This window comes from Lepidochelys olivacea (assembly GCF_965140295.1).
Source record: "Lepidochelys olivacea isolate rLepOli2 genome assembly, chromosome: 1".
Taxonomy (NCBI): Eukaryota; Metazoa; Chordata; order Testudines; family Cheloniidae; genus Lepidochelys; species Lepidochelys olivacea.
This window is the reverse complement of record NC_140411.1, coordinates 197006500-197022493: the sequence shown is the minus strand read 5'-3', so window position 1 is coordinate 197022493 and position 15994 is coordinate 197006500. Positions and strand designations below refer to the sequence as shown.

The 15994-nt window shown below is 41.5% G+C and overlaps 1 protein-coding gene across 5 annotated transcripts in view; it reads left to right on the top strand.

The window, feature by feature from the left end:
* ALCAM (activated leukocyte cell adhesion molecule) overlaps positions 1-10916 on the top strand; it is a 166979-nt gene extending 156063 nt beyond the window's left edge. For 2 of the 5 annotated variants that reach the window (XM_084638665.1, XM_084638664.1), the window contains exons 15-17: positions 122-253; positions 5496-5606; positions 8728-10916. In XM_084638665.1, coding sequence (XP_084494791.1) covers positions 122-253; positions 5496-5583 — 220 coding nt within the window. In that variant the 3' untranslated portion in view covers positions 5584-5606; positions 8728-10916. Of the gene's footprint in view, positions 1-121; positions 254-5495; positions 5607-7200; positions 8663-8727 lie in introns of those variants that run through there. The other 3 variants (XM_084638661.1, XM_084638662.1, XM_084638663.1) reach the window with 3 other exon arrangements.
* The last annotated feature ends 5078 nt before the right edge of the window (positions 10917-15994 follow it).

The following is a 15994-nucleotide window of genomic DNA, read 5'->3' as shown; positions in this document are numbered from 1 at the left end:
TGAAACAGAGGATTTCAGCACAAATTACAGCCCATAAATCTCAAATGCTGTCCTCTCAAAAACACCATTGCAATACTTATTGACACTGTGTGTCCAATCACAACCCTCCGTTTCCACACAGGCCACTCCCTCGAACAGTTAGTCACTTTTTGAACCCACCCTCGAACAGTTATTCACCTAATCTCTGCCCCCAAAGTGACGTCAATGGAAAGTCTGAGAAGGCAGCAGCACAGAACTTTCAAACCCTCGTGAGGCAAGAAAAATGTTTTTTTTTCATTAATGTATGTTGTGGTTTGTAGAATTTTCTATTGTCTTGTGATACAGGATAGTAGGAATTGTACTCACGGCCTTGGAGTGTATTCACAGTAACTCGCTTCTGTAGCTATTCATCATCTCAGCTTCACTTAATACAAAAGCTGATTATTGCCACGTCCTCTTCACCAGTTCAATGCAAATTAATTAGCAATCTGAGTAAATTGCCAGTGCAACCCCCAGCTAGGCAAAGTCTACATATTCTTGTCTTCATCTCATATTTTTAACTCTCTAGGGAATGGTTTTTACATACATATATCATTTAGAAAAGAAATCCAAGTAGTGCCTCTGTTTCCCTTCACTCTGAAACAGAAATCCTGAGGGAGAATTTGCATTTCTAAATAAATTAATTAAATCTTTTGTCCTACTTTCATTATCTGGGATTGGGAATACACAAATTCCAGGTAATGTTATGAACTAGTTTCCACTGATTTATTGCAGCCTTAAAATGAAGGAAAAAACCTGAAATTTGGCTGAACATTCAAACTGCAGCAGTTTTTACCATGATCAGATGCACACAGAATTGTTGGAACCAGTCAGCATCCTCAGTCATTCTGAGCTAATTGCTAACCTCTTCCCAGACTGAAATTTGTCATTGAATAATTAACAAAAATTTTACTTTTTTGTTATTTTGTAGATGGTTAGTATGTTAAAACCAAAAGTTGCACAGTGTGTTACAGAACCCTCACAAGTGCATGTGTCTCATATACTTACAGTTACAAAGGTCCCATTATTGTAAATGGGGGAGACACACGGGGAACAAGCTGGTTGTGCTCTATATTTAATGAGTATAGTCTAAATCAGAGAACAACACTGGAAAATTATTTTTTCACTAATTGATACTACTTATTCCACAGTGATCTCTAAATTAAAAAAATGTTTGAAAGCAATCTTCCCCCAGAAAAAAAAGTGAACCTGTAAACCCTTTAGCACCATTTTACCTACCTTTCAGAGAGCCTTTGAGTCAGGAACCCCTATGGTAATCATTTTCTTGAAGGCAGGACTTCTGAAGGGAAAGCTTGAAATGTCAAATGAGGAATTAAACTTTATTAAAAGGATATAGGGATCCATACATTCTGAGTTGAGAAAGAGAAGTACAGGAGGCAGACACACCATCTATAAAATTAAGTAAAACAGTATTTTTATAACCAATTTCTGACACTCTTGACTTGGTTACAAGTTTGGTTCAGACAAGTAGTCAGCTGTTTTTTCACAACATATTAACGTGCCATCTCTATTTGTGCATCCATGCTCCCCAACTGTTGTTGTTCTGAATTAATTCTGGGAAAGTGTGCATATCTATGTCCCCTACTGCTCCAGCAGGGGATAGACTACCCAGAGGGGGAGACAGTGGCACTTAGGGTAATGGAGACCCAGAAACTCCGCTTTAGAGGACTAGCGAGTCTTCTACATACATACTGTAAGGGGTTCAGTCTACACTACAAAAATGACAATTTTATGTTCTCCAAGGAAGCTAGCAAAGGCAGTGCAGTTAGCTACCATGGTGACTAACAGTATTGACTAGATTATAAATTATGTTTCATGTCAACTACACCGGGTAAAAATAAAACCCGTGGTAGTGAGTCTCAGATTCTGGGTCAACTGATTCTACCTTGTGCTACAGGACTGAAAATAGCAGTGTAGCTGTTCCAGATTTCAGAGGCCAGGCTGACCTGGAACATCTACACTCTGAATTTCAGGGCCAAAGCCAGTTGACTTGGACTCAGGCAGGCTGCTGCTGGGTTGTTGGTTTTTGCCATGTAGATGTACCCTGTGTCATGAACTGGTTATAAAATCATGCTGTGTCTAGGCTAATGGGGTTAGCATGCAGAAGTTTCCTAGGGCTGCAGGTCCAACCCTCCTCATACTGCTGGGAATCGCCATGCAACAAGGCTCCTGTGTTTTAACAAGGTAATTTAAACAGTGTTAAAAATGCTGGCAGTTACATAAGCATTGCCTGCTTTAGGGCTACCGATGGAAATTTTATACTAAAGTCCCTAGTGTTCAGCAAATGTAGTGAGACCACTGAGAAGTCAGCCTCTGCCAACATTGTCATAGTTAAGTCTTGACAGAGTGGGTGAGGTAATATCTTTTATTGGACCAACCTCTGTTGGTGAAAGAGAAGCTTTCAAGTACCACAGACCTCTGTGGACTACGATATCTTGGGACCAACGTGACTACAACAACATAGTTAAGTCTTCAAATTTAAGTGTTCTAAATCCATGTGTAAGCATCTAAGTGGCCTGGTTCTCAGAGGGGCTGAGCATGTGCAGTTCTCATTGCATTGATGTGGGCCATATCTTAACTTCTGTGAAGGGGATGGGTACTCAGCCCCTCTGAAAATCTGGCCACTAGTACAGGTGGCATAGTCACCCAAATTAGAAGCCTTGAAGGGTTGAGGAAGAGGTATGTGATATTCAATCCTTACATATAACAGAGTAATTTTGTTTAAAAATAAAACTAACACCAGTTGGACCATTACAGCAACTTCTATGATTTTTACAATAGAACAACTTTAACCTAAGCAGATAATGTCAGATACAAAGCCTTTCAACCTTAAGTAGCAACTCACAGGAGAGCCAAAGTAGGGACAGCAGCTTTGGGATTTTATAGTAATTCTGCATCTCTCTCCATTGCTGTGGTTCGTTCTCTCGAGTCTAACATGTCACATTTGAAATACAGCTCTTGAATTGTTCAAATTTTAATATCCAATGGAAAAATAGGCCTCTCTCTGTCAGTCACGTTCCCTGGCAGAAACAGTAGTTTTCCTATCATCCCCTGTCAACTTGTCCTTCTCTGCATTTGTTGGTACCCGTACCCCTTTTGAGAAAGCCTGGTCTCATCACTGAAAAGGCCCTCAGGGGTTATCGCCTATAATTATCTGCTCAGCACATTCTTCTCCCACAAGACTCCAAATTCTTTGTCCCTCATCCCTACTCTCAATCTCTCTATTTTTGTAACCTAATGTTTAGAAAGGAGACCTGCTCATGAGGAGTTGTTCAGATGACAAGCAAAATCCATCCAAAGAGAGCACATTGGTTTTTTTCTCTTACTCTGGCTTAGAGATTTGCAAAAAAAATTTAGGATCACATGAGAAATTCAACCACTGTCAGTATTGATTTTTCTTCTTGTTTGGTTTCATTCACTCTCTCATTTTCCTCTGTGCGGATCAGTCTTCTCTAGCTTTGAGATATTCAAAGAGAGAATGAAAATAACTTCCCAGAAGAGACTTACAATGGGTGTAACAAGTTACTTTGTGATATAATCCCACTGTTTAAATGACAGTTGTCTACAGGTACATCTGTGCTGCATAGTTAACCCAGGATCTTAAATTTTAGCCTTAATTTCTACCTATCAGTATCATCCACAAAGAAAACCCTCTGATCTGGGTTTGGAGGACAGACAAAATCACTCAAGTACTGATAGTCCTCCAATATTCTTCTAATGCTCTTCCTCCCCCACCCCCCCAAGGATTGACAAGTTCTTCCATACTTGATCAGCAAAGAACCCTAAAGCATCTGAGAAAAAAGAACAATGGGATATGCCCTGAGATACACACAGGCTTGTGCCGAAACAGTGAGGACCCAGTAACACAAGTAGGGCTTTATTGTGGGAATGCTCAGATCCAGGAGCTAATCACCTTGGTTAACTGTTCAGTTTCAGCATAACTAGTGATCAGAGACTTGGATCTTTGAACTAACGCAACGAATTCATGCAGAGAGAGACCACAATAGCAATACCATTAAACAACAAAGTTGAAAGAAAGTGGTAAAAAGGCTGAAGTAACTTCAAGCATTAAAAATGTACTAGCCAATGTAGTAATCTACCTTAAAACAGAGAGGCAGCTATTGCAATTTCAAATGTCCAATCATCTATTTAGACCTCAGGTCCATCAGCCTTTGTCACTCTTGCTTGACCTGATGCATCAGGTCTGCTGCCCACTTTCCATGCTGGGGAATTGGTACTTCCAGTAGTAGCACTTCAGCCATGTCTGAGATTTAGGATACAGTTGTAAGCTCCTGGGAAATGTTTCCCCCTGACTCATTTGGATTAGGACGTGACTAAACCAGAGCCCTTTATACTTTGAGGTCACTTAAACTGAGGCTGTTGGCAGTGTTCGCCTACGCTGCTAGTTGAAGCTAATGTCTTTGCACAGGCACACCCCACTAGCAAAAATAAAACCATTGATTTTAGAGGGCTGTATGCTGACTAGCACCCGTGTGCCATGTCATAGTGTTCTGCTAACTTGTGCCATCATTGTATTTTGCAAGTCAGTGTCACTTCAGTCCTTTACCCTGAAGCTGTGGTAAGCATATGCATAAATCTGTCACAACAGATACTTCCATCAAGGAAACAAATTATCACAGAGAAAGTGTATATGATAAGCTGCTTTGACATGAGATTTAATGTCTCACGGCTTTTAAAATGTTATCACACTATTGCAGCAATCTTTCACCTTGGCTGATGGTGAGGTTTCTCACATTAAATGTTTGGCTTGTGGGGTTATTCTGCTAAACTAAACTAAGCACTTAACTCTCTAATTCATCTTCACTACTTACATTAAAGCAGACCTGCTATTTTAAATGAGTTATACCTCTTTCTCTCCCCCTACTCTCCCCAACATTTACAGTCTCTATCCAAAAATGGTCAGAGATCCAGAAAAAATGCTTTGGGCACTGAAACAAGTAGAATCTAGGTGGTACCCAAAATGGTTTTCAATCTAAGAAGTGATCGACTTCTGCTCAGCACAAGCTCCAAAAGCTATTTTAATGTGGACACACACAAAGATTGTTGTGTTGATAAAGATGTCTTAGCCACACTTCGGCATTTAAAGTGCCTGTGGACAAAACCCTTAATGAAACATGCAGAAAACCTAGGGAATTGTCCAAAAAAAAAAAAAATACACCTGCACAGCCAGCTTAGCCTCAGTAAACAGAATTCTCCTGGGCTCTTTTGCAATGTAGAAGTTCCATTGTTACTACTGTATGCATATGTAGTCCTACTGCAATGCTTATTGGTATATTCATAGTCCTATGCAAATGTTTCTAGTGTTGGTAATTGAACTCTTAAGAATTTTTTCTTTGCAGAGAGGGGGAGAGAGAGAGAGACACGCACACTATATGGTAATATGAACAAAATGCTACAGACATGCAAATGAGACACTGATAATTTTTTTCTTGTAGGACACCATCAAAACACGTAGACAAAGACCTTGGCAATACAGAGGAAAATAAAAAGCTAGAAGAAAACAATCACAAATCTGAAGCTTAAAAGACAAATGTCAGTCATTCAAGGTAAGCAATGTGAACTGAAAAGCGTAGTACCAGGGTGTCCACCCTTTGGAAAATAGAATCAGAACTGTTTACCTGTGTATCCTATATCCTGTACAGCAAAGGGAGGTTCTCTTTCAGTTCAAGAGCTAGAGAGCCTGTGCTACTGCAATAAGATGATCCAATATTGATCTTTAGTCAACCTAGGACTTCAGAGTTGAGAACTATGGGAAATTATGATGCCTTGTTCTCCCCTTTCAGACTATAAATACTCTTACTAAAGACAATAGGAATTATTTGTATTCTTGTGATTTTGGGGGAGCAAGACCCATGGCAACTATGGATTTTTAATAGAGCATGTGTACACACATTAAAAGAAATGCAAAAGGATTCTGACATTCAGAAATAAATGATCGCATGCATTTGAGCTCATGCACTCAGGGAAATTTAGTTATAAATAATTATATGATGTATACTCAAAGGAGAACATTTAGTTTTATTCACTATAGATAAAAATTAAAGTTTTTGGTGAGCTCAAAACAATGTACGTTCAAGAGATGAGATAAGTTCTTACAGTAAAACCACATACTATTACTAGCCTCATGCTGGAGGTAGTCATTGTGCCATGACTGTGCAAGAGAAGTGGAGACTTCCCCTCTTCTTTATAAAACAGAAGCTGCAGGAGGACCCACAGAATCCAAACAGCAATGAATACAGTGGTGGTACAACAAACCAACAGCATCCTCCAGTGGTCAGATGCAGCCACCACTGCTGCCTCTGTCTTCTTTTAATGTCACAGGCTGGGTCTTACACCGTCTTTCTGAACAGTGATATCATTTAGCACACACATATTGTGGAAGGCCAGGGTAAAGGGGGTAGAAATCAGTTTCCAATGTTCTTTAAATTATGGAAGTAAACAGTCAAAAGATAAGCTTTCATATCAAATTATCAAATTTACTCAGTTTCTAATTTAGTTTTTTTAAATTTGTGTCTCCACTTTTGAGCCTTCAATTTGAGAAACTTTAGAAAGGCCCGGGTTCAGAAAGTGCTGTGCACCTATCCTTTGTCAGCCCTCTTTGAAGTGTCAAGTTGCAAAGCCAAAAATGGAGGGGGACAAAATCATTGGTCACTTGAAAATTTGGTGTAGAAATTGTAAGTTTATTACACCAGGTTTCTTGTTCCAGTAAGATGGGGATAGAAGGGTACTTTAAGGGAAAAATCTAAGATCTTGAAAAAGTCTGGGTCTGAATGTTTGTTATTCATACAGTCTTGCCTCTAAATTTAGCATAAACTACCAGACAACTTTTCTTGCCACAAATACTCGAATGATTCAAAGATCTGAGAGACACAAAGGAAGGGCAATCAGACAGTCCATATAAACCTCTACTACTACTATTGTCAGGAATGTCCCTATTTATTGTGCAATAGTGTTCTAATCATTGATATTGTAATTAAAGTTTATGTTGCAAAAGTCCTCCATAGAGTTTGCTGTGCCAGAGTTCATCATTCAGGTAGGGAGTGTGTGGGGTGGGAGGTTGCTTTCAACTTTGGGGGTGAGAGGGTGGTGGAAGACTCTTGCTCTGCTCTTTTAATTGTGCATACCCTTGAAATTCTGCAGTCCTAGAGTACACTGGTGGGAGGAAAGGAATGTCCAACACCAGGAGGTTGAGCGATGGGAGAAAACTACAAGCAGTCACCCTCTCCTTCCCACTTCCAGCTGCTGGTCTCTCGTGCCTTCACCTGCAAATGGCAAGCACCTTCACATCCAACCCCCCCGGAACTTCCTTGAAAAATCTGCTCTCTCCCCCTCCCCCCCATGAGTGCCCAGCTGCAAAATTATTCCTACCTACCTTTGCCCTGCTGACAGTCTTAAGAAAGATGCCCTCTCATATTGCAGATATCTGGACGCAAAGTAAAATGGGAAGGAAGAGAGCCCCTCTATGGATTCCTCACAATGCCACAGGGTGGCATTCCACCCTCCATTAAGTGATTGCTTGGGGTTGTATTTTAAGTGATCATTTTGCTGGCTGCAAACACGAGCCCAAAAGATACTGTGGTACTTTGTTAATCTGCTATGGATGTGAAGGCTTTAGAAGAACACAGAATTCTGAGTGTAAGGGATTTAAGGCCTTCAGAGATGGTGGAGTGGTCCTGTTTCCCTCAGCTTTAGAGAATGTCTAACACTGCAATCATAAGGTACGATTGCAGCTCCTGCAGGCCTACCTGAGCTAGATCAAATCAAGCTCCGGCTGGAGCCACAGCAGTGGTACAGGTGGCTTCCCCCAGTACAACCCCACTCAGGATCTCGAGCTAGCTTCCATCTAGCTAGATCAGTCATACCTCCTGATTGCAGTGTAGACCTACCCTTAGTGTTAGAAGTTCATCAGGCCTAGACTTTGTGGGAAGAGAGAGAGGAGAGGGCTCTGGTGAAATGAATTTTGCACAATTGAATTCATTTTGTCCAAGAAGGAAGTTTCTTCGTATTCCTTGTAAAAATGTCAAAAAATTAGTCCCTAAACTTAATTTACAAATTTCTGGGAAAATGCTCCCAGTGTCCCTAGCTTCTGTTTGCCAGAAACTGGGAGTGGATGACAAGGGATGGATCATTCGATGATTGCCTGTTCTGTTCATTCCCTCTGAACTACCTGGCATTGACCACTGTTGGAAGATAGGATTGTGGGCTAGATGGGCCATTTGACCCATTATGGCTATTCTTATGTAAAAGGGTGAAATCTGAATCCCTAAAATTTCCACTGCAATTTCACATGGGAAAGACATGGTTCACTTCCTGCCCTAATGTTTTGTGTAATGGTGTTGGACATTGTAGTAGCTGCCACATCCACAGAGGTGACTATGTTAGTGATGAATTAAATTAGCCCTGGGTAGTATGTGTGTATTGTTTTGGGTGCCTTCAAATCCGATGTGTTATATAAACATGAGCTTATCATCATTACATTCATGATTTGGAGAATGAATTTGATTCATCAGCAATGGACATATCTTTTTGTGATGTAATTTATAACTTGTTTGTAATATTTTCTGGTAACATTTATTTTGCAGTTAAATAAAGGCTATTAAAACTCCTGTCTAATTATGATAATTTTGCCAGTTACCTAGTTTAACTGACTGTTTTTCACATTTTCAGAGAATACATATAGAAGCATGAACGTGGATTGTATTCAAAACATATACAAAGAAGTGACAGTTATTCATGGTTCAAGTATTGAACAGATCATTCTACCAAGTTTTCAAAGGATTTTAGATGCAATTATCTCAAGTTTAAAAAAAAACTAATTTGGCATCAGCCAAGATAATAGGTCACCATGTTGTGTTCTGTTTGTTTTTGTAAATGTCTGCACTGAAGATTTTTTTGTTTGCCTTTATGTAAATTTTTTACGTAGCTATTTTTATACACTGTAAAGCTTTGTTCTGGGAGTTGCTGTTAATCTGATGTATGGTGTAATATTTTTATTTGTTTGTTTTTAGGACACCCTTTGAGCAGGTACATTTCTAATTCTGATTGCTATCCGTAAAACCCCTGCTTTTGTAGAGCAGAGATCTCAAACATAAGGTTGTGTTATGGGGAATTATTGAAATCACAGTAGAGCGAGATGGAGCCAGGAATGACAAAAGTTCACTAAAGGGTTCATGAAAGTAAGAACAGCCACCTAACTGACCAGAAAAGGGCATAGACAGTTTCCAAGAATAAGCCTGAGAGTCTAGCACAGACTTCACCACAAAATTCTTGTTAGCCTGTGTACAGATTGCTGCTGCTAAACCTTTTCTCCGTGAGTGAATCACAAATGTATTGTTGAAAGCAGTTGGGAAAAAAGTTGATTGTCCTCACCATCTCATGGTAGATAAGAGAGTGACACTGTAATTTTGAATTGATTTGAAGTCCTTTTGGTTATCCACTGCCTTAAAGTACTGTATCTTTTCTTCGTTTCAACAAGATAACACTCAGAATTGGATTTTTTTTTTAAAACAGTGGTCATATCAAAGCTGCATTTTTCCACAAAAATAGAATATATATATATTTTTTGTGTGTTTTTGTTAACTCCGCTACAGATATTGAATGCACCTTGAGATAATTTTAGTGTTTTTACCTGGTACATAATTTATCAAACAGTGCATATAATTGTAACAATGAAATGTCTATGTATCTTAAGTTTAACTTTATAAACGTGTTTTATGCTTGAGGAAATTTTTAGAACGATTATGTAAAAGGAAACTTTTTTGGGTAGATGGCACTTCTGAGTTTTTACTCTTGAACAGAAGTGTAGTTTCTGGGAGAATGTATTAGACAATTCTGATCATGGGAGGAAAATAAGTACATAGAGTAAGCAGAACATCAGGTTTCCATTTTTAAATCTATGATCCAGGGGGAAAAGTAAGTTTTTATAGACTGGTAGGCAAAAAAGTTAGTTAAAGAAATGGAAATTAGAAAACATTTTGCCACTTCTACATTATTTAGAAAAAACACTGTTACTTGTAAATTTGTAAAATGTTAAATGTCTGGGCGGTAGTGACTGATGTCTTAATAAAAGCTTCCTGTAGTGCATTGGCATGGATTAAATACATAATGTCCTATAAACTCTCTGCTGTATAAAATATTAAGGGGAAAATCCTGTTATTTGCCTCCAAACTTTGATTTGTTAATGTTTTATTTAGCAAAGGGGGAAAAAAATCTTGGTCAACATTTAAACCAAAGTAAAAGGGTTGGGGGAAAAACCAAAGTTATTTGTTTTGCATGGCTAAGCCATTGTTATCTCTGTAAATACTGTGATTTTTTTCCCTTTTTTTTTTTTAGAATTTGTTAAATTCTAAAATTTTTAGACACCTGTTTTCCAAAATAAAACGTGAACACACAAAAAAGGTACTTTATATACCATTTTTTTTTATTTTGGTGTGAACACCACTGCTAACTGAAATGCAGTGGGAGTGACTAGGAAAAAAAAGTTGTAATGGCTTTAAGTATGTGATGAATGACAGAAGTTTATTGTAATTCTCTATATTTGAAGAAACCTTCAAGACTGATAAGTAGAGGGAATGGGTCAAAAAATATTTACCAATGTCTTGAAAAAAACAAGGAAGATTTTAAAAAGTAATCACTCAATTTCTACATCCACAATTGTGAAAAAGGAATAAAAACCTCACTTTTTGAAATTCTGCTGCATCTCCCATCCAGTTTTACTCTTCAACCCCAGGAGACAGATTTTTCCCTGTTCAGCCTTCACTTCAGGCATGTTCCAGGAACCACCAGTGCAAAAAAAAAAAAAAAAAAGAATGTTTCAATCCATGCCTAAAAGATAATAAAACTGAAGTATGAATTCACCTGCCTGTCTGACATTTCAGTTCAAAGGAACAACCCTGATCCTGTGAGTTCTTAACAGTAAAGTTACATGCGTGCGTAATCTCTGAAATCAGTGGGGTTCCACACAGGTGCTGGGATCTGCCACACATTGCAGATCAGGACTCAAGAATCAAATCTTATCACATTATGCAGAACATGGGTGCATGTATTTAGTACCCATCATTGAGACATCTGGGCACCTTACAAGTCTCTGTATGGTTTACATTTGGCAGGGTGAGGAAATCAGGTTTGGCCTCCAGAAAGAACTGCAATTATGGGCCATGAGGGCTAAAGTCACAGATGGACCACTCCAAATGAATTCATTTGATCTCAGTTGTTGGATTCATACTGTGGGTAATAATCACCTGCTTATATGCTGAATTTCAAGATAAAACATAGGGAGGGAGGGAGGAAGGAACTGTTATCCCCATTTCAACAATGGGGAATTGTGGCAGAGCAAGAGATTAAACTCTGTGCCCAAGGTCATACAGGAAATAGTGGTTTACCACAAAATGAACCCACAGCTCCTAAATCAATCTTATGTTCTCCAGTTCAACTGAATCACAATACAGTGCCATATTGTTCAGTAGGACCAATTCTGCAATCACCACAAATAAAAGATCAAGGCAGAAATTTACAGAGTGGTGGTTAAAAATCTGCCCTTTTGAACAGGGGGGGATTTCACACACAAAAAAACCCTTAGTAGAAAATTATACTAGATTCTGCCCTTTGATTTTTTTTTTTAAAGGCTCCAAGGGTGTAGTATATCTATGGTGTAATGCTTGCTTGTGCCCATCTCTGGGTATTCATTTCACCTTCTGTGTATCTGTCCTAACCCCCAGGCTTTGTTTGGGCTTTATAATCCAACATGAGCTTCCTAGTCATTTATCTATCAGACACAACACAGAGCTACAATCTATAGCAACCAAGGCTGCTATTAGATAAGGAATAAATTTTCAGCTGAAACAGCAGGGGCCCACGTAACCAATACATGCACATGTAGGAAATACAAATAAAATTATCTATTCCCCATTTTTTGTGGCGTATCTTGTTTCCTGACATACTACCGTGACAAAAGCACAGCCCCAATATTACCCTTTACTTACCCAGTATTGTGTTGTGTCTTCTTGGACAGGAAGTGTCTCTTCTTCTGCGTTTTGAAACAATTACATAAAATGAATATAGCGTGTTTGTAGTGGCAATTAGTGTTTAAAACTATATTGTGATTGTTAATTTAACATTATCAAATATTAAAATCCTTATACTGTATGCAGTATAGATAAGAAATTATATGAATGAGTGTCATTCATTCGTTAGTCTTAGCCCAAATTTCCTCCAGGAAGTGTCACAAATCAACTTAATATCCCCAGTTCCTGGCTGATACAAGTATATAAGAGATTTAAGCGTAACACCACCCCATGCAGCCAGATAACTTCCTGTTAGCTAACATTTAAGAGGTTGCATGTCTATAATTATTCTAGCTGAGGTTATCAGTGATACACATGGAATACCTTGTTTCAGCCAGTGTCACAGAATGGTTGTCGGAGTTTGGTGCAAACCATCAACATCAAACCTGGGACTTTGCAGTTTCCTGGATCTGCAAATCAGCTGATGTTACAAGAAAACCAGACACATCCTTGCACACGGATATAAAGGCTGCTGATGCATAACTTGTTCCAGCTTGCTAACGTACATGATGGGCAGCTAAGAGCAGAATATAAGCTCACCTTTTCAGTCTAAATATGTGCTTTTATTATTCTGTTGCATAGACTTGAGGACTCCCACGCTCTTTTATAACAGCAAAAGATTAAGACCCAGATCCTCAACTGGTGTAAATCAACACAGGACCAGTGTGGAATTGTGCTGACTTAGAGTAGCCATCCCCTAGATTATAGCCACAGACATGCAGTTCACCCACTGTGATATGGGGAGTAGAGAGAGGAAGCTCATTCCGCTGGTGTATACTCAATGCAGATCACAGGACAGTACTGCCCAGGTTTCCTGCAAAGCAGTACTCAGGAGCTTTTTAGGAGGCAGGGGACAGGTAGGAAAAGAAGATGCAGTTCCACTGGTGATTTACTACCCAGAAAAGAGATATACAGAAGGGTGCAGAGCACTGCAAAGAAGATGCAGGATGCTTCACAGCCTGAAGGAAAGAAAAGTCCCAGCACACGACCCACTTAGTGTGACATACCAGGGTACAATCCAGACCTTTGAGTAGCTGTGTCACCTCTGCCTTGTGACCTGGGGATGCCCTTTGTGTTGCCTTGCTTCTGTAGCCTCCAGCATGTAAGTCACTCCCAGCTATGTCTGTGTGTGCTGCAGCCAGCCAGCCACTATCTTGGCTCTTACTAGCCTTAAAAATTACCACAGGGTGACCCCAATTCACTCCCAGATTTCCCACCAGAAACTGTGTCCTGTACTGCCCAGCCCTCTCCTGGACAGCACAGATCTATTGAGTCTGTTATTCCTTTAAGGGAATACTATGCACAAAACTTGCTATCCCAAATAGGGTTACCTGGACAATTCAACTTGAACACACTGGATGAGATAAAACAGTAAAAAAAGTTTCTTAACTAAAAAGGGAGATGTTAAGTGAGTATAAGTAAGAGGCATAAAAGTCAGAAATGGATACAAGAAAAATAAAGATAAAATGCTTACTACTCCTAACCTTAATAAAAACTAAGAGTCAAAGAAAAGTTCTCTCACCACATGCTCTCAGCAGTCTTACTGACCAAACCCTTTAGATCAGGACCTGGCCCCCAAACTCCAATGGCTGTTTCCTTTGTCTCTTCAGGTGCAGTGAATGTGATGGGCAGGGCGAGAGAGAGGGGTCCATTGAGGTATTTGCTGCTTCTTTTTATAGTCCTGTCCCCCTTTGAGAAGCATTTTCAGCTGGGAGCAAAGTGGTGAGCAGACTATGTGAAAGGAAACTGTTTCTTAAGTAAGATGTAGATTTTTTTGCCCATGCCTCCTTTCCTGCCAAAGAATGGTCACTTACCTGGTAATTGTCTGTCAGCTGAGGCATCAATTTGCCCTTTGTCTCTGAGAAACTGGTCTGACCACTCCCCAAACTTACCTGGAAAAAAACATTTTAGTCATGATTTCAGCTTATGTTTATAACTTCACATATGCTGCTGCTATATGTATTTTGCCATATTATTGATCAGCATATTATGAGTTTTTAAATGATACCTCAGAAAGCCTGTTTGCAAAGTGTGAATGAATATACCCATGTCCACACCCTACAAGCTATTGTAGTAATGTTTGTACAAGACATGTCAAGGATAAGATTTGATCCTAACTATTGTGATAGACCCAGGCCAGTTGGGCACAGCAGAGTAATCCTGTTGGGATCCAAAGTGGGCGGGCCGCTTCACCCGCCCACTACTAAAGGACCTCCCCCAGGGGAGGATCCACAGGTCTGGTATTCCAAATAATTGTGGGGGACAACTAATGAGAGAACGGGAGTGAGGTCACAGGGCTAAACGAAGGGAACCTGATGGGGACACCGAGCAGAGAACCCCGGACAGCGCCCACTGCTCCTTGAAGGTGTCAAGGGAGCCAGCAGACGCCGCCCAGAGGAACTCTGCCCAGATGCATGAATAGACTGAGGAGCGGAAATAGTCCCAACTGTCGCAGGAAACCCTGTTGGCCAGCCTCCTCTCCCTGGTTTTGTAGATGGCCATTTTGGCCAGGGCTAGGAGGAGGCTGACAAGGAGGTCCTGCAACTTTGTGGGGCCATGGATGGGGAGTGCGTAGATGAACAGGTGAGGGGAAAAGTGCAACCAAAAAATGTAATAGTATATCCAAGAGAAGCTGGAATAGGGGCTGCAACCTGGTGCACTCCAGGTACATGTGCACCAGAATCTCCCTCATGCTGCAAAAGGGGCAGGTGTCTGGGAGGGGAGTGAACCGCTCCAAGTACGCGCCCACGCTCACAGCTCTGTGAAGGATTCGCCAGCTGACATCCCCGGTGGGCCTCAGGACCAGGGTGAAATATAGGCTGGCCCACTGGGGCTCTTCACCCTCCAGAGGTGGCAAGAGGTCCTGCCACTTTGTGCCAGGGCGAGATGCAAGAGTGAGGACATGAAAAGTGTGGAGCATGAGCATGTACAGATGTTTTCTTGGTGTGGTCCGTAACTGAACCAGCTGCAAGTCATGGGGTGGAGCGTGCCCTCTCACAGGACCCAGTCGAGGAAGACCCGTGCAGTGGGCACTAAAGTGGCCCTCACCTCCTGAAATATGCACCAGGGAGTACAAGGCCTGGAGAGCCCCATGCGCCAAGTGAGCATCAGGGAATCCAGCCAGTCTCCCTGGTTGTAATCCAGGAGGTCTCCAACTCCGGTGACTGCTGCCAGGACCAACCTCTGGCGCACTGAGGGGGACTCTACCACCTGCACTGGGAGCTGGAGGTTGTGTTGCAGAGGCTCCGCAAGAAGATCTGCCCCCTCGGCAGCCCCCAAGTTTCCAGGTTCAGAGGAGGTCCTGGTAGAAGACCAACAGCCTGGAGAGGTCTCACGGAAGACCTCTCAGATGGAGATAAAGGAGTCGCTGGTTGTATTGGAGCCAGAGGTGAAAGTAAGCCGGTACGGCGTACTGGTAAGAGCCGGTGCACGTACCAGGACTGGCTTCTGAGAGGGCAATTTAAAGCCTTGGGGTAGTGGCAGCAGGGCAGCAGCAGGGATTTAAAAGGGCCCTGGAGCTCCAGCCGCTGCTACTACCCGGGGGCTCTTTAAATCCCTGCCTGAGCCCTGCTGCCTGAGCCCTGGGGTAGAGGTGGGGGGGCTCCGGTGGGCATTTAAAGGGCCGGGGCGGTAGCGGCGGCTGGATCCCCGAGGCCCTTTAAATCCCCGATGGAGCCCCGCCGCCGCGACCCCAGGGCTTGGGCAGCAGGGCGCAGGCAGGGATTTAAAGGGCTCGGGGCTCCAGCAGCTGCTACCACAGCAGAGCCCCAGGCCCTTTAAAGCTCTGCCAGAGCCCAGAGCCCTGGGGTAGTGGTGGCAGCCGGGAGCCCCCAGGGCTCCTCAGTGATTTAAAGGGCCCGGAGCTCCGCTGC